This window comes from Malurus melanocephalus, unplaced genomic scaffold (assembly GCF_030028575.1).
Source record: "Malurus melanocephalus ecotype Western Australia unplaced genomic scaffold, MMel_1.1 scaffold_402, whole genome shotgun sequence".
Taxonomy (NCBI): Eukaryota; Metazoa; Chordata; class Aves; order Passeriformes; family Maluridae; genus Malurus; species Malurus melanocephalus.
In genome coordinates, this window is record NW_026623634.1 from 29,664 (window position 1) to 55,922 (window position 26,259).

Sequence of the window (26,259 nt, forward strand, 5' to 3'; positions counted from 1 at the left end):
GGGAAGTATGTTTCTGGGAACTTAAATGCTCCCATGTGGTTGATTTGGGTTGATTTTTTTTTTGTTTGTTTGGTTGGTTGTTTTTTGTTTGGTTGGTTGGTTTATTTTATGTTTTTCCTTTTTTTCCTCTCCTTTTCTCTTCATGAATTGTCCTTGCCAGAGGAGGGGATCACCGTGTGGAGCTTTACAAGGTGAGTGGCTGCCTGTGCTGTCCAAACAGTTGCATGAACCCATCAGATGTGCAGGGAGTTGAGAAGACAGCTCAAAACATCCCACTGCCAGCAGGCACAGCTCTTRGGGCTCCCAGTGTCCTTTAAATAGGAAATCTCCTGTATGGAAAAATTTCCTGTAAGCTGTGAGCACAATTATCTATCTTCAAAGATGTTTGAAAGGTCTTTTATTWKCTKTTGTTGACTGCCAGCTGCAACTGAGCTAAACAACACAGTTTCTGGGAAAAATCAAAAGTTTTATTGAATTACAGCTGCAATTTGATTAAGTCAGTGTACTAATTGAAGGTGCCATTTGAGAGTGTTCAGCCTGAATTTCCCCTTTACTCATGGCACAGTGCATTTGTRTGAGTGGTGCCATCTCAAATGCAGAAAGTTTTGTAGAAAACCCAATGAATTTCCCAGGTGTAGCACTATGAGTTATGTGAGAACAGACAGCCTCAGTTGCTTTGAGTGTTTTGTCTAATGGCTTTTGGGGTAATTGATTTTATTAAATTGTCTTTTGGCTGAAATTTTCACACACAATTTCTTGGTCTCATATCATGGGTTTCTAGAAGAGCCATAATTGTTTTTGCTGGTTCATTTCAGAGAGGTCTGAGTCTGTTTTTTTCTTCTCTTTATAATTTGTGTCAGTGTTGGCATTCATAAAGCACTAATGCAAGATCCCCTGCTGCAGTCTTTTAAATCAGATTGCTTAGAAAATACTGTTTAGCAACCCCAAGGAGGCAGGTGATCTTTCATTTCCTTTAASAAAAAGCAAGATGAGCTCAGCTGCAGAAAGTTGGCTGAGGAGATTGTCATGTGTAGTGATCTGTTTGGTGTTTTTTCTGGGAACCAGCCTGTGCTGTGATGCATTTTGTGCTGGCCAAGACAGACAGAGGAGTTGGGTTTGATTTTGATGGACAAGAGTAGTTGTGCTTCAGAATACTCACAGATTTGGGGTGTTTCTGTGTGTACCTATAGACAGAACACAGTTTACCAAACCCCAAGGTTTCTGTTCCTGGGTCTGGTGTTTTTTTGTTTCTGAGAACATCCAGACAAGCTGCTTAGCTTGCCTTTTCCAGTCAGTTACTCACACATGAACACACACMTGGGCTTAGCAGACCCACTCCAGCAGCTCCAGGTTTGTGTTTATTCCAGCAGAATGGAATAGTTTGGGATGATGTCCTTTTTGCTGGTGCTTTTACAGGCCTTCAACACAGCCAACACACAGCAAACATATACAGAAGATAGGTGAACTCTCGAGAGATTAAATTATTTTTAATGGTCTGAAAAAGGTGAGATTGKATGTGATATCTCAGCAGTAAAATCACATTGTAAAGCTAAAAACCCAGCTATGCAGGAAGAAACTTCATGTTCTGCATGTCCAATCAGGCAGTCTAGTGTATAAAGGAACATATAAAAATGTCATATTGTGATTCCATTGGAAACATCTGTCCTGCAGCACCTAATTTCCTCTTTAGAGTGTAGAATAATACTAATGTTGCTTTTTAAATTCATGTATCATAAATAGACTGCAAGAGCAACATTGTAATTCTTTTGTGACTTTTTGTTGATTTTTATCTACCACGGAGCTGTTAGGTTCATATCAAGCAATGGTGGCTTGGAATGCTAGTATGGTTTTTCCAAGCAAGTTATCTGAAATTGGATGGTTTTACTTGCTTTTAATAGATTTTGTTAGGATTGCCATTGGCTATGACATAAATCTTCATAATATAGCAATTGCACATTTTTGGTCTGTACATTTAAGCCTTCTGAATTGGGCTTCTATAGGTTATGCTTCCATCTGTGTTAATTTTAGTAGTATAATCAAAGCATTTGTACTGTTTCACTGGAAAACATGAAGGTCTTTGTAGGGGAAACAGTAGGATATTTGCAGATCTTAAGGTCAAAGCTGTTAAAGGGATAATCAACAACTTAGGTAGCCTGGTATGAAGGCCAGGAAACAAACAGAGTAAAACCAGTGGGCTGAGATGATCAGTGTTTGGAAAGCTCTGTGCCTGCTGCAGTGAAAAGCTGTAAATTGGCCCTTTAACTTGTCAATAATGTTCTAAAATGAATCCTTGTACCTTGGCCTGATGCAGGAGCGTGGCTGGTGTGCAAGTCTCTGTAATGTTTCTCTGCCTTGCAGGTTCTCAGCTCCCTTGGGTACCATGTGGTGACGTTTGACTATCGAGGTACGTGGGCATCTTTCATGAACACTTGCTGTCAGATAATTAGATGTGGGTATTGCTGGTTTCTTTTTTTTTTTTTACCCTTATGGGCATCCAAGAACTTCTAGAAGTTTCTTTCCAGTGCTTTCATCTGTAGCACTGCTTCCTGCTATCCAGCTGGGTGGACTTTTACTCCTGTCTTCAAGCACAGGGCTTGATGATTTGGGGCAAAGGAGCAGAGAGTGATCCAGACACCCAGGCAGTCACAGCATCCACTTGAGGCACCTCCAGGTGCACATGTGGAAGCTGATAGGCGTGCCTGGGTGTAGTCCTTTTGGATAAGATCTAGTTGACTTTTCTAAGGTCACTCAGGGAGCTGAACTTGCACTTACTGCCTTTTAAAAGGGGAGATAAGACAGAGTGAATGATTTGCTAAGAATACTTGGCAGGAGACATGACTGCTTTGCAGCTCTGCACCAGCAGTTTTTACCTTAGTGTTTAAGCTATGGCTGTAGTGTAATGYCACTGTAGGTACAGGAAAGAAGTTAATCTATTGCATTTTTGTCAAGAAGACACCTGGGAGAGGTTTATTTGTAGGAGCTTGACCTGTTTTTCAGTCCTGCTGTCAGCTGGTTATTAAATATCAGAAGGAGGTGGAGTTCTGGCTGCTGAGCTTACAATGTGTGGATGTGCTGCAATAGTGATGGAGCCAAAACAGTCAGGAGGGTGGAAAATTGCTGGAGGGCACTGATCGAACAGCACAAAGTGATGTTRCACAGCTCTGAGCCATGCTGGGGTTTTGGCCCTAAAGCAGCCAATCCTGTGCTGCCAGAGACTCCACTTCCAAACTGATTACAYGGATGCAAAAGCAGGGAAGGTTTGGGAGCTGGGCTGTTGCAGCAGTTACCTTGAWGAAATGGCTGTGGATCAACCAGAGCTTTCAGCCCCGAATTTAGAGGTGCACAGTGAACTGGACACAAAGTGCCCATGGCCCAGGTCCCTTTGCAGTTGCAGATGGGCTGTATGGGAGRAGCTGGCTGGCTCTGCTGAGCAGTTTGGGCGATTCTCAGCAGGACTCTGTGTGTTCCAGGCTGGGGTGACTCCATAGGCAGCCCGTCAGAGAGGGGAATGACCTATGATGCCCTTCATGTCTTCGACTGGATAAAAGCACGGAGTGGAGACAACCCTGTCTATATCTGGGGACACTCCCTGGGCACAGGGTAAGCATCTCATCTTGGTGGCACTGAGCAGCTTCTGAAGAACATTAAACACTGACCTTGAATGAAGGTGCTGTTTGCTGTATTCCCTTCCCCCTTTGCAGAGGGAGAAGGGCTACAGKGAACCACTGCAGCAGTGGATCTTGAACCTTCATTATCCAAAGGGTTCACACTAGAAAACACAGAATAATAGATTGYAGACTGTCCTTCAGAGCAGAACATCAGACTTCTCTGGTACTCTGAGTGTGTCTCAGACCAGCCACAACAGCCTGCTTTGCAGTGAAACAAACACTGGGACAGGGAGGTATTTCAGGGTAGTGCCTCTTCATTGCTGTGACACCAAACACCCTGCTTTGTCTGAGAGAAGACAAAGAGTTTTTCTTTGGCTCGTCCTCTAGATTTTGTGCCCTGTTCAGAATCCCTTTCTGGGTCAGAGCACGCTTGTGATGTTTCCCAACACTGCAGTCAGAGTGTCCTGAGACTGGTCCCCAGCTGAGTTCTCCAGTGACCAAAGCCAGTCTAGAGTTCAAGGTTTGTGAAATGTGCTGTGCTTGGAGGATTTTGCAACTTTGGAAATATCCCAGTCCCATTAGGGTGATGCATAGGGGAGACTTTGGTGTTTTCTGTCCCAGGCGGGGAAAACTGGGGTGTAATTTGTGATGTGGGGTATGTGAGGCTGGTGGGAAGCCAGGTCTCTGTGGGATGGTGAAGGATGAATTTTGTGCCTGTTGAGCTGTAGCTGTGCCACCTCTGGAGCTGCTCTGTGCCAATTTGGTGCCCGTTCYTTGCAGGGTTGCGACGAACCTGGTGCGGCGCCTTTGTGAGCGAGGTGAGTGTGGCGCGTGGATGCGCTTCCTGGCACCTGTCCCTGACCTTTGTGGGGGTGACAGAGCTGTCCCTGGCGCCCCGTGGTGGCAGCTGCTCTCAGGGGCAGGCCCTGACCTCGCCGGCTGTCTGCACCCCTGCATTTCAGCGCGTTGCCTTTTCAGAAACGCCCCCGGATGCTCTGATCCTGGAATCGCCGTTCACCAACATCCGGGAGGAGGCGCGGAGTCACCCCTTTTCCGTGGTGAGTACCCAGTGACTCTCACACTGCTGGGCTGGGATTGTGGCACAGAAATGAACAGTCAGAAGTGCTTTAGGGCCAGTGGTGGTGTTTGTAAACATCAGGGGTAGAGAGCTACACTTGAGGCAGCTTTGGGGATCACACGATGAGCAATACCAGAGCTGTGTATCCACCATGGGAGTGAATTGACACTGAACTGAGCATCCCAGGCCAGGGCTCAGATGCAGCCAAGCTGGTGAGGTGCCCTGGGATAGAAGGCTCTTCCAGGAACAATTGCCACCAGTCCTGTGTGATACCTGGAGATTTTGACTGTGCAAGTACCCAGAGGGCCTGCTCCTGAGCAGGCTGGTAAAATGGACCTGAAACAGGCAGGAAAAATAATGCTGGTGGAAATGGGCCCTCTCACTGCAAAAAGCATGGTCAGCAGCCAAGGGATGTTATGGGATGGCAGTGGCCTGCCCTGTTAGTGCTGTTTGTGTCACTGGCCTGCTGGTGCCTGCCACTAATGCTCATTTTTCCTCTCAGATATACAGATACTTCCCTGGATTTGACTGGTTCTTCCTTGACCCCATCACAACAAGTGGAATTAAATTTGCAAATGATGAGAAGTGAGTTCCCTTTTTTCTGGGGGTTTCAGCTGTGGCTGCAGTAAGCCATGGCATGCATCAAGGAGGACAGATGTGAGACTTCACTCTCTGGCTTTTTTTTTTTTTTTTTTTTAAGAATTGCTCTTACTGGAGTGATTTCAATTACTCTCAGCCCTGAGAGCAGCACAGTGGAGTTCTTTCTTTTTAAATTGTTCATAATAAGGACAGATGCAACAGAGAGAACAGAGACTGCTYAGGGATATGCTGATTTGGTTCAGGCCATTTCTGCTTTTTGAGTGTAACCTTACACATTAAACAGTAGCTTTGAAACATGGAAAGATTGGGAAGATTCCTGTGCATTTCCCTAAGCCACCTTCCCTGGAATCATCACACTCTCCTTTCACTGAGTCTTTCATTGAAGAGCCTGAGCATTTKTGAGTTTCCAGTGTTGAAACCAAACCAGACCTTGGCGGGGGTGATGATTTACAGTAGAGTGAGCCACTCTTCTGTGGTCTAAGCAGCAAGCAGATTTTATGAGGATGTCCTTCAATGGTAAATTTTCTATAGATCAAATGAATGGTGCCTGGATAAGKTTTTGAATTGCAGTTAATAATTTACAGGACATGCTTGTCATTAGAGTTTCCTTGAAAATGCACTTGTTGGCATTGGAGAATGATGGCATTGCTCTGAGCCTTTGTGCCATTGTTGTCTGTTTTACAGTGTGAAATACATTTCCTGCTCCCTACTCATCCTTCATGCYGAGGATGATCCAGTGGTACCATTTCATCTGGGAAAAAAGGTACACGTGTGGCTCTTGCAAACTGATTTGGTGTGGGTGGAACATCCCAGCCAGGCAATAATTTAATAATAGCAAGGTGCAGAAATACATAGCTCAGAAGTGGTAAATAGTAGTGAAATGAGGCTGGAGTTACCAAAGCTGCTGGAGGGGGCTGTGGGTTTGGCAGGGACAGCCGGGTTGGAGTAATGCAAGCACCTCACCTGCCTGCCCTCGGTTCAGCTTTACAACATCGCGGCCACGTCGCGGAGTTTCCGGGACTACAAGGTGCAGTTTGTGCCCTTCCACACAGACCTCGGCTACCGGCACAAGTACATCTACAGGAGTCCAGAGCTACCTCGGATACTGCGGTAACAGGGCTGGGCAGGGCGGGGCAGGGCACTGGGGCACCCTTTGCTCAGTCAGAGCTCTCCACCTTCTTGCACGGCACATTTTGGGGAGGTGAGCCACAGAAATCTGGGAGGCTTTCTGGCTCGTCTCATCTGTGAGCTGGATGCTCTGCAGGAGCTGTTTGCTGGGCAGTTGCTTCAGCTTGGCTCGTTTAGTGGGAGCCTCTGGTGGTGTGAGAGCAAAGCTCAGTGCTGTTCCCTGTGGCTGCAGATGTTTGAGCCAGGGGAATGGGAAGCCCTGCAGGCTGTAGCACCAGAGTGTGGGAGAGCTGAGTGTCACTGCTGTGTCACTTCCTTTTCTAGGGAATTCCTGGGAAAATCTGAACAYGAGCATCATCACTGAAGAGCGGCTGCTTGTCAGCACAGAGATTTTCCTTTCCTTCCTCTCCTTTTCCTCCCCGCTCCCTGTGGGTCAGTCTGCCGTTCTTCCGTCCCTGGCACTAGAGGAGGTCAGGGATTCCCATTCCAGTCCTGATGTGTACCCTTGGCAACTCCAGCTTCTGGCATCAGCATCTGTGACGGCAGAAGGAAGAAGCTGTTGCTTCTTTTTGGACACGGATGGAGGGGTGGTAACAGCCCGGGAGCCAGTACCAAACCGGGAAAAACGTAAGCGCAGCAAAGCTTCACCAATCCATCGTGGTACTGCTGAGGACTGATGTTCCTAGGACACTGTGTCATGACCAAGGATGTTTCTTTCACTTTTAAACATTGCTGCTGGTTTTGGATCATGTAGAGATTCATTTGTAGGCAAATGGCTTTTGCCATGTCTCTTTACCACAGTTGTCTTGCTTGAGTTTGAGGTGTTCTCTTTCTAGAAAATACATGTTTTGCCTTTCCTTTTCGATCAGTGTCTGTAATTACAAATACGTGGAGGATCCAAGTAGTGAGAGGTATTTTTATTTAGCTCTTCAGTTACAATGTGCTGCAAGTGTTGGGGTAAYTGCACACATTTGGAAATAAAATGAAAGATTTTTTTTTGTTCTTCCTTTTGAAACATCTATTTAATGGGAAAGGCTAGTGCTCTTTTAACTTAGCTGTTCCCTTTTCTTTTCTAATATAATTTCTGCTCCCATCCCAGCTGTCTTCTGTTCCTTCCCTTCCATACAAATACTTCCTGTTAGGATTGGAATGACACATGTACATAAACTGCAGACTTGGGTGTTGAAGCCAGAGAGTGTGAAATGACTTTGCTTGATCTCCCCTTCCATGACCAGTGTTTACCCAGGCTCTCAGAAAGGATGTCTTCCATACCCCTGTACACACCCAGACAGCCAGGTGCTGCTTTTTGGTGAGAAGGGCAAGGGTTGGTTTTTTTTTTTTTTTTTTTTTTTTTTTTCTCATCTACTTTTTCACTCCTTTGGTCCGGTTTTCCTGTTCCTGGTGGCACTGCTATAGTTAAAAGCAGGCAGTGATAACAAAGTTTTTGATGCAAAAGTCAGTCCGGGGTGTCGCTCCCCATCTCTCCCTCTCCAGCCCTCTGTCTTAGCTCGTCTGACAGCCACTGTCCAGGAGGCAGAAATGGAAATGAGCCTTTCCCCCAGGGAGAGGTTCTGGGGATGCCCTTACCCTGCTTGGGGCTAGAAGAGGGGCTGGTTTATGCCACTGAAGAGCTCTGCACTGAGAYGGGAGTCAGTCCCACCCTGCCTCAGCAGGGCCTGCTCCTCTGTCAGTCCCTACAGACAGTACCAGGTGCTGTAGGTTTAGTCAGTAGTGCTCAAAAGGAATTGTGCTGCCCCAAAGGTCTGGTCAGGGGTGTACAGCATAGTATAAACTGCTCAGCATGCATCAGAGTTATAGCTGCAGGCTCATACTAGTTGCAAAAGAGACAGTAGCTTGTTCYTGTACCAAGATTCTTCTGCCATTAGCGTGGTTGTCCCTGAGGTTTCTGACCCCTGATACTCATAAAGTAGCTGTGCCACTTCAATACAAGTGCATCAACTGTAATTTATTGCACTGACAGATGAGAAATACTTACCTGGCKCTGGAGAGTAACACACACATTCCAGTGAATGCTGCTGCTGGCAGCTGGCTTGGGGCAAAGCACAGCCTGAGCTGGGGCCTGGCTGGCTGCCTTTCTCCTGGTGGGACAGAGCTGGGAATCCAGCACGAGAACTGCTGGTGTTGGTGATCCCAGCACYACTGTTCATGTTAGCAGGGCAGTAATATGCTTGGAAATTTAAACTGAAATGTTTATCTAAAAGTGGTGTAGTTTTAATAAAGGCATTGACTGCTGATCACTTTAGCTTTACCAGTTTTACCTGGCAGTTTTTGGGATGTTTTCCCCTAATGAGCAGGTCAGCTGGGAGTGGGGTAGAGCTGCAGGAGGGTTGTGTGTGGGAAGTGATCTTTGTGGCTGCTGCAGCTTGGGATGAGGCTCTGCTTCTCCCCTGGGAATGGGGGAGATGGGAGCCTGTGTGAGTGCTGTTGTCCATTTGTAGGGCAAACCCAACACAGTAACCTCCACCCCTGGGCATAAAATCAGCCTGACAGGGGCATGTGGTTCCTCCCAAGCTAGTGCCAGCACCCTGCCAGCTGCAGGGGACCACAACGCCACAGTTGGGAAGGACAGCAGTGATTCAGGTATTGTGGCCTGAACGTGTTGCCACCTGAACCCAGAGGCGTGGAGTAGTCATAAGTCAGTCCAAAGTCAAACCAGCAGGTGTTGGGGTTGTTTTAATGAGTTGGTGTCAAACAGGGCAGTACTGGTGCACTACACAGCACTACAGGTGTTAAAGAGTGACCCCAGCACTGGGAGGGACGGGTGGAGCAGCATGACCCTGCTACAGAGGATCCAGAGATGTGATCCGTGTTCATCCCCTGGGCAGCACCCAGCACACGGCTGTACCTGCTGAGCCAAGAGCCTGGCAGTGCCAGGTGCAGCCCTCCCTCTGCAGACACAGAGGCTAAAAATCCCTGGAGTGGCTTGGTTACTGGGCCTGGCGTTAGGCAAGAGGTGTGGCAGGAGGCTACAGTAAGCTCTGGGGCAAGGAAGTGGCCGATCCCAGGCTCTCCTTGTGGCACAGTGTTTGATGTGGGTGCCTGTCCCCCCTTCTTTAGGTGATGCTGGCTGAAGGGATGGGCAGGGAGTGGCCTCTGCCTCCCCAGCTTTGGGCCTGCCTCCTTCTCCCGAAGGAGAAAGACAGGCTCTGTGTTGGCTAATCCTATTTGTGGGGCAGGGTGAAGGAGGCCAGGCCCTCACATGCAGGGGGCAGGGGAGGGTTTCCTTGGAAAGCCCTTGTTAAGCACGGAGCACAGCCCTGGAAGGCTGATCCATGGTCATCTCACTAAAAGCACTATGCAGCACATGCAGGCGAGGTGGCTGCAAACACAAGGTCCTTTCTCCTGTCCCCCAGCTCCTGATCCTCAGTCAGGGCTCCTCCTCAGAGCATCCTTCTGCCCCTCTGAGGGAAAGGCCTTGGTTCTGCAGAGCTGAGCCCATCTGACTGATGGTGAAACACAGGTGAGGCCTCCTGGGCTGGGAGCGTATCCCTCCTTCCTTCCCTTGGTGCTTGCATCAATTCCGGGGCAGGTTGGGTGGGGGGATGGCTGTGGCAGAWGGCTCCACCCCCCAGATCTCCCGGGCGTACTCAGTGATGGTTCTGTCACTGGAGAACTTGCCCGAGCACGCGATGTTCCTGATGACTTTCCTCGTCCACTCRCGGGGATCCTGGCAAGAGGAGAGACAATGCCAGCCCTCAGTTGCTCACCCAGCTCTGTCCTGGCTCACAGCCTTGCTGTGCACTCCTGGCTGCTCTAAGCACTGGCGTGGGGCTGCTGGAGCAGCCAAACTGGCCTCACCTTCCAAGCTACAGTGTCCATAAGGAGGGCTCCACTGGAGCACACTCATCCCTGTTATTTCCTGTCTTCCCACTGCACTGCCATGGCCAAAGACCCCATCCTTCCCACTCAGTCATGGCCATCTCTTACCATGAACAGCTGGTCCACTTGGCCTTGGCACTTAATGTAGGCCTCGTAGTCTGCAAACACCTTAAACCTGAAACCCAAAGCAGAGTCCAGCTGGAGTTTGCCTTCTGGGCAGGACAGACATTTCTCACGAGTAGGCAGGGCTCCTCCCGGGCAGGGATGATTCCCAGGACTCACCTGTCGTGGTACATGAGCATGTTCACCACATCCTTGAAGCAGCCGGGGTCTCGAGGGGAGAAGAAGCCGCTGCTGATCTGGTCGATGGCCTGGCGCAGCTCGGGCAGGCTCTCGTAGAACTCGCGGGCATTGTACCTGTGCCCGGCACAGACAGGCTCCAGGCACTGCTGCCCTGCCTGGGGCCCTCGTGGGTGGGGCAGGGAGGGCAGCCAAGGGTGGGCACAGCTCCTGGGGCTGTGTCCATCAGAGCACCCTGCCCGTGGCTCAGACCTGCAGTGTTGTCTGATGGGGACTTTCAGCCATGTCCCTCTCACAGTCACTGCGCTCTGGGCAAGCTGCATCCTCACAGCCCAAGGCAAAGAGTGCCTCCAGAGCTGCCAGGGGGCAAGGTGTCYCTCCCAGAGAACATGGCTGTCCCTGCCCCAGCTGAGCCCTGCACCCCCATCTGATGAGCCCYGTTGTGCACCAACCCTTTCCGATCCATGGCCTCCACGTCCTCCACCCGCATGCCAAAGATGAAGAGGTTTTCTTCACCCGCCTCCTCAGCCATCTCCACGTTGGCCCCGTCCATGGTTCCAATGGTGAGGGCCCCATTCACCATGAACTTCATGTTGCCAGTACCTGAGGCCTCCGTGCCAGCTGTGGAGATCTGCTGGGAGAGATCCGCTGCTGGGATCACTGCCAGGTGCAAGAGAGGCAGGAGTTAATGCTTGGCACATTGGGGCTCCCCACAACCAGGACAGCAACACAATCCTGGGCATTTGCCAGCGGCCATTCTGACCCTGCCCTCAGCCCAAACAGCACAACTCTGGGGCCAGGCTCAACTTTGTTTCCTGCCCTGTGTGGAGCCCTCAGGCTCTTCCTAGGGCACAGCCAGGTGTCCTGCCACAAGTGCCTCTCAGGCCAGCCCGTTCCTGGGGCATGCCCAACTGCTGACACATGTTTATAGATCAGACATACCCTTCTCAGCCAAGGAYACCCGGTAGTTCTCCAGGAARATGACCTTGAGCTTGTCGCCCACATAGGGGTCGTTGTTGATGACCTCACCGATGGATGTGATGAGTTTGATGATCATCTTGGCCATGTGGTAGCCAGGGGCCGCCTGGAGGAGAGCAGCCCAGAAATGGAGAAGGCTTTAAAGGGAGAGCATGAGAAATGCCAGTGTTGGGTCCTCACTGTCACCTCTGCTGTTCACACACAACCACAGCAGGGTTGGAAGGGACCTTTAAGGGACATCTAGTCCAACCCCCTCCAAGGGACATCTTCAGCTAGCCCAGGTTGCTGAGAGCCCCATCCAGCCCATCTTGAATGTTTCCGTGGACGGAGCATCTTTCACCTCTGGGCAGCCTGTTCCAGTGGTTCAGCGCACTCACTGAAAAAATTTCCACCTTGTATCTCATTTAAATCAACCTTTCTTCAGTYCAAAACTGCTGTCCCTTGTCCTATCACAACAGGTCCTGCTAAAACATTTGTCCCCATCTTTSTTAAAAGGCMCACTTCAWGTAMTGAAAGAYTGCAGTAAAGTCTCCCCAAATGATCCTAATTCTCCCAGCTATGAATTAGGAAAAACATCCTATTGAGAGGAGAAGTCCTGAGCCATGGGGAATAGTGATGGAGCTCAGTCCTGTTAGTCCCTGGAGGTGTTTCCTGTTGCTGGCTAACCTACAGAGCCCCAGCAAAGCCACAGAAAGGGGACAAGACCTTCCCCATCCAACTTCCCCAAGCCAGGCATGCAGAGGGGCTGGAACGCAGGTTACCTTTCCTCCAATCATGATGGTCCTGGGCACAAAGGWTTTGGATGGATTACATCTGATGCCTGAAAGAGCAGGGATTTTTCTTCAAAATGTTTTCAAACTTCGAATTTGATCTTACAAAATAAATTAAAAAATCTTCACAACTCAAGATACACTGGGCAGTTTACTGTGTGCATCAGAGGTGGGCTGGGATCTCAGCCCATGTCACAAGGACCCATCAACCTTGCAGGACCCTGAAGCCCAACCAGAYATCTGCTGGAGCTGTGGTGGGTGAAAAATGGCCACAGAATCCTTGAGGATTCAGATCCTTGGAGAACTGCTGAAGCCAGAACAATGCAGAGCTCCAATRACTTGCTTCCCTTTGAGAGTGGGCAGGGGTTCTGAGCATACATTATGAAATGGGATTTTAAGTTGCACCTGCAGAACAGGTGTGAAGGTTACCTGGGCTGGACATGTGGGCTGTGAGCTTTTCCTCAGAGCTCTGTGTGACCCTTCAGACACTCTCCCTTTTCTCCTGGGGAGAAGCCCTGGCAGTGAGAGGCTGGGGGACTTACGGTTGTAGAGGGTGATGGCGTGCAGGCAGTTSAGCAGCTGTCGCTTGTACTCGTGGATTCGCTTCACCTGAACATCAAACATGGACTGGGGGTTGATCTTCACCTTGTACTGCTCCTCCAGGTAGGCTGCAAACTTCAGCTTGTTCTCCTGGCAGAAAAATGTGAGGAACAGGCGTGGGTTGCCAGGGCTGGCATCAGAAATGAGCATTTGCTGATGTTCCTGGAACTATGGGGCTTTTAGCCTTCTTCCCCCAGGCCACCTGCAATGCATATACCTGCTTGACTTTTGCCACATCCCTGATAAAAGTCTCATTATCGATGAAATCCAGCAGCTTCTTCAGCTGGCTCAGATCTGTGATAAAGCCTTCCCCGATTTTCTGAAAAAACAAACCAGGAGAGGAATGTCACGAGACACTTCACCCAGTCCACAGGTCCCCATCCCTAACAGAGGTGCCACAGTCCTGTGGGTACTGGAATAAGCAGTGTGACCAGGAAAAGGGGCACAGTTTCTTATAGTGAGGTTACTTCCCTGTGTCATAAAGAACCCAAATGAAAACAAGGCACTTGCAAAAATTCAGACAAGCCCCTCTCTTGTCTTTGAGGCAAAACTCTTGAGTTTTGGCAGGAAGAGGGAGGATGTGTGCACATGTGCCAAGGCCTCCTGGCAGCTGGGGAAACKGGTAGGTAGGACATAATGGTACATTTATTTGCAGGGTGATATTCAGCCATGGCGTGTCCCAGTRTGATGTGAAAACCTGTGCTAAAGGGCTTGGGAAACAGAAAGGACAGGGACTGGACTCGGGCTGAGCCTCCACGGGAGCTCCTTTGTGCCTGTGAAGCTGCACAGACACCTTGTGGCCGTGCCTGACTGTGGGCTGTCCCCAGACTCAGATTTCTGCAGCTTTTTTTGGCCACCACTTCATCATCAACTTTAAAATCCAGCTAACCTCACATGGCATCTCCTCCCACACACCGGCCAGGTGTCAGCCCTGGGGCTGACCAGACCACAAGAGGTGACCAAAGGGATCACWCTCAGCCCCTCACTTCACATGCTCCCCACTTACCTCAGCAATAATTTCAGCCAGTCCTGGGTTGCACAGCAGGAGCCAGCGCCTCGGTGTGATCCCATTGGTCTTGTTCTGAAACTTTTCTGGCTCCAGCTCATGGAAATCCTTGAACCTGGAACATSAGGGAGCTCTGAGCCACCAAACCACCAGGAGATTCAGCTGGGCTCCCCCAGTGTGTGCTCCTGACTCAGGGCAGGCTCTGTCCATCTCCCTGTAACAGCTGTGAGCGCTCTTTGCTGCCTCTCTCCTCTTTCCAGCTCCAAAGGGAGAGAGTCTCCCCAGCAAGGCAACCACAGCAGCCCTGGACACGCAAGTGGCCCAGCTAACCCCTCCTTGCTGGCAGGCAGAGCCCASTGAGCGGGGAAGGTGCCTGCCCTGGGTGTGCCCAACTCACACGGAGTTCTTGACGATGTCRGAGTGGATGCGGGCCACGCCGTTGACAGCGTGGGAGCCGATGACGCACAGATGAGCCATGTTRATGCGCTTGCAGTCCCCCTCCTCGATCACCGACATCCTCCGCAGGCGGTCAATGTCCCCCGGGTACAGAGCTGCCACGTGCTGCAGGCAGGGAGCGGGATGTGAGTGACACAGCCCATCCTAAAAGTGCTCACACCAAAACCCCTGGTCTTCCCCCGCTCCCTTACATCGAGGTGCATTTGGTTGAGGGCATAAATGATCTCCAGGTGCCGTGGGAGCAGCTTCTCAAACATGGAGACTGGCCAGCGCTCCAGGGCTTCGGGCAGCACSGTGTGGTTGGTGTAGGCACAGGTCTTTTTTGTGATCTCCCAGGCCTGCATCACAGACAGAGGATTAATGCACACGCAGGGAAAAGGAAATCCCACAGCTCCTTCCCCTGCGAGGGTCAGCACAGCCCTGCCAGCTCTGCTCACCTTGTCCCAATCCACTTTCTCCACGTCCACCAGGATCCGCATGAGCTCTGGGATGGACAGGGCAGGGTGGGTGTCATTGAGCTGAATAGCCACCTGCAACACAGACTTGCTGGYCTCACTTCTGGYRGTGACAGGACTGTGACAGTGTCCTGCACGCACAAGGCTGGGGTAAGGGGCAGCCCCARAKCTCTTCTCGCAACTCACACCCCAGRAACAGAGAGCTCTCAATAATGGAGCTATTCAGACTCTTCAAGTTTTACTCCAAATGACAAATTTTTCCCTGGGAAAATAGGCCTGGAGATCATCTGTTTGCAAGCCAAATTGCCAGGGTGTTTGTATGAACGGCCTCATTTAGTCCTGAGTGTCCTGCTCTCCCCCATGAGAGGCAGGTGTGGCTGATTTCCCCAGAGCTCACAGACTCACCTTGTCTGGGAAGGTTTCAAAGCACGTTCTCACAGGGTCTCGGCAGCCAAATTTGGAGGACTTGAAGCGGCGGATGATGTCCTGGAGGGTGGCAGCCACCACGAAGTATTCCTGCTTCAGCCGCAGCTCTTTGCCTTCGAAGAACTGCAAGCAGGGGCACCACATCCATCAGGGCTGCAGCTGCCATCCCCACCTGGCAGCCAAACCCCTGGAGATGCTGCTCTCCCAACAGGCCTCGAGGCCAGCACCTCACCAGGACAAATGTGGCTGTTTGTCACATGTCTCTGATGGGGACAGCAGCTGTAGGGACTGACAAGGGGCCTGGCATCCCGAACAGCTGCTTCCAGAGACAGCAACAGAGCCAGCACAGTTCCCTCCCCTGCTGCAGGATCCTTTGCAGGGTTTTTGGACAAAGGATTTGGGGCTTTCTGCAATAGCCAGGAGTGTCTTTAGACACTCACACACACCATGCCTCATGCTGGTCTATTTTTAAACACCAACAGGAATGATGGGGTGTGGGGTAAAGTGTAGGRATTAGCTTTTCCAGCACAGATGCTAATGCATAATGAGATATGAGGGGTCTTCCTTTTGGATCCAGGGAATGCTTGGCCTAGGACAGCCCCTGCAGTGAGAAATCCCTTGAATTTGGGATGGAAATGAGTCCCCACAGTGTAAACTGGCAACTGCCTTGAAGCTGAAGGAGCAATGTCTTCCTCTGCCTGCAGCAGAGAACACAGCAGATACACAATGTGAGCCAGACTCTCAGTCAGCAAAAACCCTCTAGGGCCAGCAGAGCCATACCTGTTCACTGGGAATTACAGGGACAATCCCATGTATTAAACAGAACAATAAACATCAGACAGCCATGACCTTCCAGTGCTTGCAAACAAGGAGATMCAGCTGCAGGAAGGATGATTCTGAGCAACAGGGGAGAGAGGYAGGAGAGTCACTCACGTTATCATTTGGGTACAGGACTCTGGATATGTTTTCTGCCAGGTTTCTGTCCAGCACTGCCTCGATGTAGTCACCCATATTGACTGCAGGGAGAGAAACACACACAGCACTGCAGCAGCTGCAGGGATTCAGGCAGGCCCCTGACACCACACTTGTCCTTCTCTGGCAGAGAGATTTTGTAACAGGAATATTCAGGCTGGCATTAATGGAATAAGATGGGAATGTACTGGTGTGAAAGGCACTAGAGTGACAGGARGAGATGGGATAAGAGAAAGGCACATCCCCATGTGGTTTTCAAGACACAAATATTGGGAAGGACAGGCAGAAACTGAAGACAGACAGCTGCCAAAACAAGGAAGTGAGTGAGCAGCCATCCTGCTTGAGAACTAAGGAGAAATGGCCTGGGCAAAGAAGCACAAACACCATAATCACACTGAACCCCTAAAGGGTATAAAAGCCTCATCAAAACCCAGCTCACAACAGCCAGTGAAGAACTGAGAAGACTCAAGAGCCATCACCTCATGTCCCGCATTCTCCTGGCAAGGCTGCTTGGACACACATCTCTCTTCAGTATGGAAGAATAAATCAAATCACTCTAATCTAAAACYTTGCACAAAGGGACAACTGTGACTCAGCCTGGCCAGAGGAGAGGCAGTGGAGGGACAGCACTTACACTCCTGGAGGTTGAAGTCATTGGGTGCTTTGGCAGACCAGAGTCTCATGGTGTTCACWGTGTTGTTCTTGTATCCAGGCACTGGGGTGTCGTAAGGCATGGCAAGGACAACCTGCAAAGGAACAGTGTTCCACCCTGGTTACAGCCCAGGGGATCAGAGCAGCTAGGAAAGCAGCTGAAACCTCTGCAGGAAAATCCAGAGAACACAGGACAGGTCCAATCCAATTTGGACACAAATCCAGAGGACAAGACACATTCCTTCTCCTGGCTGGAGAAGGAATTTCACTAAAACACACCTGCTGAGCTTCACAGACTTCCCTCCTGTCGTGGGCACTTCCACCACCTACTGGGAAAGCATTCTAGGGAAGCAAGAGCTGTCTGGAGCTTTTCTGGCCAACTGGAGTTACAACCCCATCACGAAATGCAACTGAGAGTTGCAAACAACCTGCTGACCTTCCTGACCAACTGGGCTACCTGTTAGTTATTGAGCAGAGCACTGAAAGCATCCTCAGCTGCTCTCTGTGATTCTGTCTATGCTGGGGTGGACCCAGGGCAGCTTGGGCCTTTGTGCTTCCATCTGGGATAACTCCACAGCCTGAATCCTGCCCATCAGCCTTCTGCAGCCTGCCAGGACTTTGCAAAACCCACCATTTCCAGAGCCATTCACCCAATATTCAGGGATTGTTGAACCTGTCTGGATAAATCCACTAAGATCTGCAGCAGCTGAACTGAATGTGAGTTCAAAACTCTTTGTGCAGATGATGCTTGAGGCTCAGGATGCTGCACACATGGCTACAGGGAGTAACCCTGGARCTCCCAGCTCACACAGCAGGGAAAACCTGGGCAAACCAGCACATTGGTTCTGAACAGCCTCTCGATGCTGGCATCAGCAACACCTCCCCTCTGGGGAGAATCAGCAAGAGCTCAGGCTCTCCAAGCTGCTGTTACCAGCTCCCAACATGGAAGCAGGCRGGGAGCCTGCCCAGGGACTGGGGCACACATCACATGAACTCAGCCATGCTATATTTGGAGACTGAGTCTTTGGCCTTTTTTTGAACCTTTCCAACTTGTTCCCTTAACAGCACTATCTGAAAACTCACCTCCTTGTAGGAAGCAGTGTTTGGGATCCCTGAAACCCCAGGCTAACAGCAGGATCAGAAGAAAGGTATGTTGAAATGCAATGGCATTTGGTCCCCAAGTGGATGCCTGCTGCACTTGGGGGACCAAAGAGCTCTGGCACAGCGCCTCCAAGACGTTCACTGTGCTGAGGCTGCTCACTGCCTAGCCACAAAAAATGGGTTATTTCTCCTGTGAGCAGGCCCAGGTGACTCTGTAACCAAGATTCAGCTGTTGGTGCTGAAGAGAATGGCTGGGCTCTGWGACTGTGAGCTCCTTGGATGAACTGAGCTAGTTCATCAGGCTGAGAGACCACTAGACATTATGGGAACAAGGCCAAGTCATCTCACTGAATCCCAGAGAAATTAATTTTCCTTCCTTCCTTACAAAGGAGAGGCCGAAGCTTCTTCAATCCTTTTAATAAACTTGTGCCTTCATTAGCAGCAAGAATGCACCTGTGATGCAGCAACCTGTGTCCTGAACAAGCTCCTGAGGTACAGCATTACCTCCTCAACTGTGGGAGAGGCTGAGGGAGTGTTTGTGCTCAAGGATGCCACTAAACAAGGCCTCCAGGCAGACTGGAGACTAGAAACCACACCTCCAACCTTCCCTGACAGCCCATTGGGCTGCTCTGGGAAAGAGCAACTTGCTCTTGTGACAAGATTTAAACACCCATGGGATTGCCACCATCTGAAAATCCACAGGGTGACAGTGAGCAGTGGTTAGGAGCAGTGTGGAAGGAACCTACACTTCTCCAACATAAAATCCATAAAAGATTTATGGGGCTTGGCCCTGGAGATCAACAGATCCCTCCTTTTTCTCAAACCCTGCTGCAACAAATCAACAAAAATCTTTATTTCTTCATATCCCATAGGCTACCAAGTCACCTTCACAAGTGCAAGATTAGCAGAGGGAGTCTGGCCAGTCGGAGAGAGAAGCAAATCCTAAAAAAAATCCCCAAAAAATCTTACATTTTTGGAGGAGCCCTCCCCAAGAAATACTCCCAAAACAAAATTTTAAAAATACCATAAAAATGCCCCAAAAAATAAAAAAAATACTCCCAAAAAAACCCCAAAATTACCAAAAAAACCAAAAAAAATCCAAAATACACCCCAAAAATCTCCAAAAATTCGCAAAAATATTTTTAAAAATTAAAAAAAATCTCAAAAATTTCCCAAAAAAATTTAAAAAAAATTTTTAAAAATCTCCAAAAATCATATATAAATAATAATGCAAAGCCTTCCCCAGCCCAGCAGGCAGACAGATGTTGGCAGTACCTGGGTGTCAATCCAYTTCACTCCATCAGGGGTGTGCTCCACACGGCCGTAGAAGTGCACTGGGATCATGTACTCGGGCCGGGCTTTCTCCCAGGGATTGCCGTAGCGGAGCCAATCGTCTGCCTCCTCCACCTGCAAGAGACACACGGGGCTCAAGGAATGGCTTGTGGCTCCAAGTGAGGGCTGAACAAAGCTTCAGTCAGCTGGCTTTACAAATGGATATGCAGAGGCCTCTAGAGGATAGCTGGATTTCCAAAACTTGGATGGCTTTATCCCAGTGGGTATAAATAAATCAGCCTCTACGGAGTCTGCAGCACTCTGAAGGTTTAAACCATCCAACTGCATAGACCTGCTCTCCACACCTTTACATCCAGTTTGACTGTGGATATTGTGGAATATGTGGGATGTGGCAGCCACTGGTGCTGTTTTCTGGCCACAAGCCACACCCTGTAAGCCTGGTCTTGTTAACCCTGTGCCAGAGAGGGTTTCTCYTCTCAGCTCACAACAGTGGAGGCTGGTGTTATCCAGAAATGCTTTGTGCCCCCAGGAATTTCTCTGCCATGGAAGAGGGACATAAAGGAAAGGGGAGACAGTGGGGTAAGGACAGGGCAAGGCAGAGGGAGGGCCCCAGCCCAGCAMGCCACCAACCCTGTTCTTTTTTAAGAAACATGAAGTCAAAGAGAGGGCAAGATTTCCCCTCCCTGTTTTCACCATTTATGGGGCTTAGCATTGCAGCTGCTTTGTGGAGAAGGAGGAAAAAAATAACCTTCATATCTCTCATCCTCCCTGAATTACAGACAGGTATTTTAAGGGGAAAAAGGTATTTTATGCTCCAAAGCAAGGTAAGTCTCCTGATGAAAACCATTTCCAGACACACACTAAGGAAAACTGCCAGCTGGGGCAGTTTTTTTAGCCTATTTTCACTTGAAAATAATATGATCACTAATGCAACAGGAAAATCCCTGTTTAAGCCCCATCTGCCAGTGACCCAGGGAACCCACAGGAGCAGCACCACCCCAGGCACTTGCCTTTCTTCCATCATGATCAAATCCATSCTTTGCCAGACACCTCCCTGAGGTATTTAGGCCCATCTCTATCCTTAGACTGCTTGCCCACTCATTGCCAAGYTGGATGGGACTCTGGGGCTGTTGCAGCTGCACTGTGGAGACCCAGGCAGGGAGATCTCTGGTCTCAGCCATGCCCTGTGGCTCAACTCCCACATCATCTTGCCCACTGATGGACTCAAATGACCATTTTAGGAACAGCTCAAGTGTATTTTATGTGGCCAGACCTCATCCTGCATGAAACAGAGGGACAAAGAGTGACCTGAGTTTGTCAAGTACCTGCCAGCCATCGACAATCTTCTGGTTGAAGATCCCAAACTCGTAGCGGATGCCGTAACCATACGCTGCCAGCCCCAGTGTGGCCATGGAGTCCAGGAAACAGGCTGTAAGGAAACAGATTGTAAGAGCTCAGCAAACAGGCTGTAAGGATCAAGGAAACAGATTGTAAGAGCCCAGGAAACAGGGAGCAGAAGCAGAGCATGGTCATGCTGCAAGGAACCTCACTCCTTGCTTGTTACAGTGTGCTGTGCATGGAGATGAGGAGCTGCCACAGCAGTGCTGCTGCAAAATATTTATTATTTAGAGAAAACCCATGTTCAGAAGGGACATAAGGAGATAAGTCTGCAGCAGGACTCTATGAATGTTCACATGAGCCACCACAAACCCCCTGAATTGTGGGTGACAAGGACAGGTCACCAAAACCCTAAATTCAGCCTTGGGATGGAGAGWGATGAATGATGCCTTAGGATTTTTGCCTTTYATTTTTAYAYACCCTTTYATATATCCTCCARARAGCTCTTCTAAACTTTCCTTGTTCTAAGCCTGTCTGCCCAGTAAAGCAGAACTGCTGCACCACCAGCTACTTAACCATTATTGCTTCCAAAGGAAACCCTTCCAGCCCTCAATCCAGGCAGTTCTGTTAAGATCAGCCCCAGCATTTACTCCACGCCGGGGAGCTCTCATCTCCAGCTGTCCCACGGGACAGGCAGACTAAAATAGCAGCCAACAATCTGCCTGTGTGAGAGCTGCTGAGTGCCTTTGAGAAGTGAGAGATTTCACAGGGAGGTGAGGAGGAAGGCTCCAGACAGCCTCTTCCAGCCCTGCCTGCTGCACTGCGGAACGCACACCTACAGCTCTGGGGTGCTGTCATGGGGGAGGGGATGTTTCTGGCCAGTAAGGGATGTTTCTGGCCAGTAGGGGATGTTTCTGGCTGGTCAGGAGCAGGCAGGAAGGCACCACACTGCTGATGCCAGTGGTGAGGGTGTGACAGCCATGCCATCTCGGTCCCCACACACCCTGCATTACCTGCCAGCCGGCCCAGGCCTCCATTTCCCAGCCCAGCATCTTCTTCAATTTCTTCCAGCTCCTCCAAGTCYAAACCCAGCTGTTGGGGAAGAAGCACAATGGAACATGTCACCAAACCAACCCCATGTCTTGAGCTGCTCTCCAAAGACGTCAAACACATCCCAAACCCACATTGCTGGAAATCAAACCCACAAGGTCTCTGCATCCCTCCCCACAACTTCCCATGAAGAATCTCATCAGGACCTAGACCTTGGGCAGCCCAATTAATTGGAAAACAATTTAGCCCATCACTAAACATTGCTTTACCAAGAGCTACATTTTCTTAGAGATCTCAGACAAAACACCCATCCCCTGACAGCCCCACAGGTCAGGATGCTCTATGACCAAACTCGACATTGGAGACAATGTGGGGAATGGTCAGTGGGCAAGGGACCCCCAAGGCCAGCCTGGCCAGGGGAGGTGACCCCTCTGCTCATGTCCATCGAGTCCTTGAGGAAGGGCACAGCCAGGCTGGCAGCAGTGACTGCAGCATTCACCATCMCTCTCTGTGCTTCCCACAKCCTGCCCAGCCTGCCACTGAGCTCCCTGGCTGCAATCCATGGCTGGAAGTGGTTGCCTGCATCTCTTGAGCCTTTTGTTCTATGGGCCTGGGGGTTGCTGCCAGATGAAGGCTAAGCTTGCCAGCAGCAAAGACTCTCTGGGAGCCCAGAGCTGCAGACTCTTGGGGGGGCAGCAGTAGCTCACCCTGGTGCCCCGGGGGGACAGCAGGGTGTCAAGCCAACACCACAGCTGCTCCCCAAGCTCTTTTCCCAGCACTTTAATGGTCTGCAACCACAAGATCAGAAAACATGATGCACAGGGTGATGGGCACACAAAAACTGAGATGAATTCTCTCAGTGACAGAGCAATGCTGGATATGAGACCTCCGAACCAATCTGGCCACTGGCCATGAGCTCCATGTGCTGGAGGCTACAGCAAGGGAAGCCTCCACYAGCACATCGGGCCAAATCCACACTKGGAAAGTGTCTTGCAAAGGAACCTAGAGGATGCTCCCTGAGAAAAACCAGCCTGCTCTCTGAGGCATGATACCTCACAGAGGAAACAGGTGCCTCCCTGGAAATCCCTGCCCACCTGTTGGCAGGGAAAATGCTCGCCAGGATGTTTCAGCAGCAACTGTAGCACCTCATTTTGAGAGACAGTGAAGCACCCAACTTCTGCTAGAAAGTGTAACACGAATCAATCTAGTGGGGCAGAGGGAGGGGAGAGGGGAAGCTGGGAGAAATAAAACCTTTGGTTAGAAAGCTAAAAACCTCACATTCTGTCAAAAAAGGTCACTGTGCTGTTGCAGAGGTATCTGCAAATAACCATGTAAGTAACCACAGTATCATATTTCTGGCTTCCTTGGTGACACCCAGCCGTGGTTTTATCCAGCTGGAAACCATCTGATGACACTTTACTTCAAGCAAATGATTTCCCTTCTTTCTCCCTTCCCACCAATTGACTTGTACCTGGCAGTGCTGCTGCTGTGCCTTATGTATCTCCATGTTTGAACTGTAATTTGGTGTTTTGCTGCTCCATTCTCCTCTTCTGGACCAGTCTCTACTATTAGACTACATCTCCTGTGATAAACTATCATCTCTCCTACTAATGGAAAGCTCTTTGCAGCCTATGACTTCCTTGCCATTTGGGTTACTGAGTGTTGTTTACAGTACAYGCTTTTGGGTTCTCCCATTCACTCCAGGGTGGTTTGAAAAACCATACTCCAAGGCTCCCCAAGAACCCGCCATTGTCTTCTCCAGGGAATGAAAAATGCTGCCACTAGAAAAGTTCTCATGGGAATGAAAAATGCTAACAGAGAGCCAAGTTTCACTTTGTRCAGTCCAAATAACACAGCCTTCTCAGATGAAGCCCTGAGAAATAAAGATACCCAGCCCTCTGTGKGGAAAAGTTTAGCCTCAGGGGGACCCTGGTACTGCCAAGACTTTACCTGGTAAATGGCTTCATCACAAGCATTCTGCAGGCCCAGGTTCACCATGGTGTTCTGCAGAGTGCGACCCATGTAGAACTCCAGGGACAGGTAATAAATGCGCTGGGGAGGCAAAGCAAGATGCTTACACGCAGCACGGCACTTTGCTTTCACCAAAGCTGCTTAAAATCAAGAGCAGACTCAAAATCAAGAGCAGACTCAAGCGTTTTCCAGAGGAGGGATGTCTTCCCAGACTGGCTTTTGGCGCCTGCTCCCGAACACCACGCACCAGAGTTGTTTGTCAGAAGAATTTCATGCGGGACGCCGGCCAAGCCTCCACCACGCATCTCCCTGCCAACAGCCTTCTATAGAAAAATCTCGCTGCCTGTTAAGTGTTTCCCTAATTAACTCAGGACAAGTATTATCTAGGATGCTGAATGATATATTTATACACTGTCAGGCTCAGCTGAGGTGATGTTTACGCTGGGCTTTTAAAAAGTCTTCCCATGCTAGGCTGAGGCTGATCTTGTCTCCCAAAAGCCAGAGCAAGCCCCCTGCCCCATGCAGGCCGGCTGGGCCGAGGGCCAGCACCTTCCTGTGAGCAATTTTCCAGCACTCCCATCTCATGGGTCCTGCTGCTCTCTCCACACTGATTTTCACACCCGTTTCACCCTGCTGAACAAGTAAATTGTCCCATAGGTGGCAGGGTTCCTGGCACAACCGTGCAGTGACCTCCCAAGTTTGYGAGGAGCCGTGTCTGTGCCGCAAATGCTAACGAAAGGCTGTTTGTGGGATGAGAAGCAGGCTGTRCAGACTTTTGACCTCGCTCAGATTTATCACTGTGGATATTTTTATAAATAAACTGGAATTTTTAGCAGAGCAATAACCTGACTTCAAACTGTGCTTTCCCCAGAATGTTTTTCCACTGTAGCATGTGGATCCTTCCCTGCCAAGCAGCAGGATTACCCACTCTGCCACCTCTGCTGGAAGTTTGAAAGGGTCCCTCAGTTCCCTGGGGCTCATGAGAAAGACCAAAATCATCCCACAATTCCATAAATGCTCTGCTCCTTTCAGTCTCTTGCAGGGGCACATTTCTAGTGAAAATCTAAATGCAGAGGACAGTAAACAAACTCACTCCAAGCTCCTCTGAGCCTTTATGGGATCTGTTCAATCCCTTCTGTTGGTGCTGCAATACAGATCAGGGTGCATTTGTGTGAGTTAGGATCAAAGGGAAAGCCACATGCACCTGTGTAACCCCTGGTGCACGTGGAGCCATTCTGTGGTGAAAGTGMACTTTGTTTCTCATGTCAAGGCAATATTCATAATCTTGGGAAAAGAGCTGACTCAGGGAGGTGGCTRCCTGCACCCTGGAAAGGTATGTGCCTTTCTCAGTACACACCTGCTCTCTGTGGCTCTCCATTCAAATGCTTGATTGGATCTTAATTCAAAAGGATTAAGGCTGAATTATGTCGTGCAGCCCCAAAACCTCCAGCATTGCTGTCCTGACTCAGCAAGCAGGGAGGAACCCTGGATTTGGTGAGCTGGGAGAGCTTGTCTGGTTTTCACAAGGCAAGAAACGCTTCTGAAGCCTCACAGCTGAGCTGCCTGCATGTTCTGCAGGAGCGAGGTGAGGACACAGCTGTGCTGAGCCACAGAGGTGATCATGCCCACAGGGGACACMAACATGGCACTGTGAGTGCAGGACGTGACCACGGTGAAGGTGCAGAGGAGCTGGCAGCAGCAAGGACACGCTCAGAGTGACCCACATGGGACACAGCTGTGACAAGGTGCAGGGGGTCGCAGTCATGAGGGTGTGTGAGCAGGGACAATGCTGCTCACACACAGGACTGCAAGAGTTATGGGGACACAGCCATGGTGAACTGCACAAGGGACACAGCTGTGGTGATGTCTATGGGGCAGATGTGTGTGAGGGACGTAGCTGAGGCAAGGATCAGGGGGACACAGACACACTGAGATGCGTGCAAGGGACATGGCCGTGAAGATACCAGGTGACACAASCATAATGAGGTGCACACAAGGGACACAGCCACGGCAGTGCCCATGGGCACACAGCCACGGGAAGGTGCACGCAAGGGACACAGGTGTGACGATGCCCACAGGGAAGAAATCACGGTGAAGTGCGTGAGGGCTACGGTACGGTCACGGCAAGGGGCCCCACAGCCAGGTGCACGCAAGGGACAGGCTCACGAGTCACGCCCACAGTGACACTGCCAGGTAGGCAGGRAGACACCCTCAGGGAAGGCGCAGCCGCCCAGCCCCGGTCCCTCGGCCCGCCGGGGCTCACCTTAGGGTCCCGCTCGTAGTAGTGCTGCTGCGTGCGGATCCAGCGGCCCACCAGGTGGTCGCGCACCGTGTGGGCCAGCGCGAAGTAATAATCGCGGGGGGTGGCGACGTTGCGGTCCTTGACGAGGGTGAAGTGGAGGTGGCGATTGAAACTCTTGCGCACCTCKGCCACGTCGCCCAGCCCCGCGATGCCCCGCACGCTGATCTGTTTCCGACGCTCCCCGTCGCTCAGCGGCGCCGCCATCCCGCTGCCGCTGCTGCTCCTCCGCTGGCGATGCCTCCGCCGCAGCCGGGACCGGGACCGGGGCCGGGGCAGGGCCGGGGCCGCCGCGCCTGCGCCTCCCCCGCCCGCCCGCGACGAGGCGGAGCCGCCAAG

General features: G+C 50.5%; 2 protein-coding genes across 2 annotated transcripts in view; one reads left to right on the forward strand and one right to left on the reverse strand.

Moving 5' to 3' along the window:
* The window catches only part of ABHD12 (abhydrolase domain containing 12, lysophospholipase), a 31,574-nt gene extending 24,303 nt beyond the window's left edge, over positions 1–7,271 (forward strand). Inside the window, exons 5-13 of the mRNA XM_057379321.1 lie at positions 161–191; positions 2,359–2,404; positions 3,471–3,600; positions 4,389–4,426; positions 4,587–4,666; positions 5,189–5,271; positions 5,971–6,049; positions 6,269–6,396; positions 6,739–7,271. Coding sequence (XP_057235304.1) covers positions 161–191; positions 2,359–2,404; positions 3,471–3,600; positions 4,389–4,426; positions 4,587–4,666; positions 5,189–5,271; positions 5,971–6,049; positions 6,269–6,396; positions 6,739–6,778 — 655 coding nt within the window. The 3' untranslated portion in view covers positions 6,779–7,271. The remainder of the gene's footprint in view (positions 1–160; positions 192–2,358; positions 2,405–3,470; positions 3,601–4,388; positions 4,427–4,586; positions 4,667–5,188; positions 5,272–5,970; positions 6,050–6,268; positions 6,397–6,738) is intronic.
* A 590-nt stretch (positions 7,272–7,861) lies between these two features.
* Positions 7,862–26,223, reverse strand: LOC130581293 (glycogen phosphorylase, brain form). Its single transcript, XM_057379322.1, has 20 exons — positions 25,885–26,223; positions 23,601–23,702; positions 21,614–21,692; positions 20,588–20,691; positions 19,245–19,376; positions 16,852–16,963; positions 16,179–16,261; positions 15,225–15,368; positions 14,802–14,894; positions 14,556–14,702; positions 14,306–14,469; positions 13,909–14,023; positions 13,120–13,221; positions 12,845–12,992; positions 12,294–12,352; positions 11,497–11,638; positions 11,007–11,214; positions 10,537–10,671; positions 10,363–10,429; positions 7,862–10,102 (listed from the first exon to the last, which is right to left on the reverse strand). The coding sequence occupies exons 1-20, from the start codon at positions 26,125–26,127 to the stop codon at positions 9,950–9,952; spliced, it is 2,532 nt and encodes an 843-aa protein (XP_057235305.1). The 5' UTR covers positions 26,128–26,223; the 3' UTR covers positions 7,862–9,949.
* Positions 26,224–26,259: the final 36 nt, after the last annotated feature.